Source organism: Apteryx rowi, unplaced genomic scaffold (genome assembly GCF_003343035.1).
Source record: "Apteryx rowi isolate R43461 unplaced genomic scaffold, aptRow1 scaffold_56, whole genome shotgun sequence".
Classification (NCBI taxonomy): domain Eukaryota; kingdom Metazoa; phylum Chordata; class Aves; order Apterygiformes; family Apterygidae; genus Apteryx; species Apteryx rowi.
The window spans coordinates 290978-292665 of NW_020450827.1; the positions used below are offsets into that span (position 1 = coordinate 290978).

Here is a 1688-nt window from a genome sequence, read left to right on the forward strand (position 1 = left end):
GCACCGCATCGCGCCCGCCACCCGCAAGCCCCAGGCCGCCCCCTTCCCCAGCCACGGGTGAGACGAGCTGGGCGGCCTCAGCTGCCCCCCCGGGAGCCGGGGCTGGGACGCCGCTGCCAGCCGCACCGGATGGGCAGAGCCTCTTCCTTCCCTCCCGCCTCTCACTGCAGGTTCCTCTTCTTTGCAACCTTGAGGGCCACGTTGTCGTACTCGGTGTCCCCAAGCCACTCTTTGCCCTGCACCGCGAAGGGCTGCTTGACCGGCACGGGTCTCTTGGGCACGGAGTAGTCATCCCGCTGCGGGTTGTAGGGGTACTCGTGCCCCGAGGGGTGCTCGGGGGCCGCCTGCAGCCGCCAGGCATCGCCCTTCACCTCCTCGGGCTCGTCGTAGACGGTGTGGGCGGACAGCCCCTCGGGCTCGTCGTAGATGTGCTCCGGCTTGGCGGGACACGGCAGGGGCTGCCTGGCTTTCTGCACGCCCGCCGTGCTGATGCTGTCGTAGAGCGGGTCCGGCAGCTCCTCGGCGCCGCCGAGGAAGCCCCCGAACTTGCCGCTCGCGAGGGACTTGGCGATGGTGTCGAAGGGGACGGCGTACTCGGCCTCCGCCGCCCCTCTGGCCGCCGGCTCCGGCTTCCTGCCCTTCTCCAGGACCTTGGYGCTGGCCGGGGCGTTGGTCCGGCGCAGGGAGTCGCAGGGCTCGGAGTAGGGGCACTCGGCACCGCGCGAGGGCAGGAAGGCACCCTTGGGCTCCCCGGCCGCGGGGCAGCCGCTGGGCAACCTGCCCTTGGTGGCCTTCCCATCCAGCGAGGGGCATTTGGTGGCCTCGGCCGAGCCGCGCTCCTCGTGCTCCAGCGTCCAGCTGGGCGCCTTGGCGTGGCCCGGCGGCCGGCAGGCATCGTCCACCGGGCCGCCCCACCGCGGCTCCTCGGCGCCCCGGCCCCGCTGCACGTTGATGGCCGACTCGATGACCTGGAAGATCTCGTTGCCTTGCCGCGTCTCAAACTCGAAGTTGCCTTCCCCGGACACGCACCGTCGGCCGGCCTCGAAGGAGAAGGTCACCTGGAGAAGGATGGGGTCAGGTTCCCCGCGCCGCACCGCTGCCACCGCACCGGGCCCCGCTTCGCCCTCCCCGGCGTCCCSCTTACCTTGTCACGGCCGAAGCGCCGCAGGAACTTGTAGGGCCAGCTGTAGAGCACCTCCAGCGTCTGGAAATCCCGCAGCTCCAGGGCCTCCTCCTCGGCCCGCAGGAGGAACCGGCCCCAGAGGCGGCAGCGCTCCGAGGACTCGGTGGCCCTCACTATCACCTCGAACTCCTTCTCCAAGCCGACTGGGGGCAAAGGAGGGGGCATCTGTCAGCGCCAGCCCGCGGCGGTGCGGGCAGCGGTACCCGGGCACACGGCGGGAGAGGGACGCCCCGCGGGGCAGGCTGGGCGCAGGGCTGTGCACGGTGGTACTGGCGGGTGCCAGGCTGCCGAAAGGTGGCTTGGGGGGAAATTGGCCCCAGTGTTGCTCCAGACCCCCCCGTGCAGCCCCTTTCCTCTCCTCTCTGCCACAGCTCCCAGCTCAGCCTTGTGGAGGAGAGTGTCCGCGAGGGTGAGAGGGGACTCCCCCGCGTGGGCGCTGTGCGTGCCTCTGCATGAGGGTGCACACGTCCGTGCCTGAGGGTGTACATGTCTGTGCATGAGGGTG

The 1688-nt window shown here is 71.0% G+C and overlaps 1 protein-coding gene across 1 annotated transcript in view; it reads right to left on the bottom strand.

Annotated features, from left to right (window-relative positions):
• Positions 1 to 6: 6 nt before the first annotated feature.
• Positions 7 to 1688, bottom strand: part of DOK2 (docking protein 2) — a 5350-nt gene continuing 3668 nt past the window's right edge. The window contains exons 4-5 of the mRNA XM_026081915.1: positions 1145 to 1326; positions 7 to 1058 (exon numbers count right to left, since the gene is read on the bottom strand). Of these exons, the coding sequence (XP_025937700.1) occupies positions 162 to 1058; positions 1145 to 1326 (1079 nt within the window). The 3' untranslated portion in view covers positions 7 to 161. The remainder of the gene's footprint in view (positions 1059 to 1144; positions 1327 to 1688) is intronic.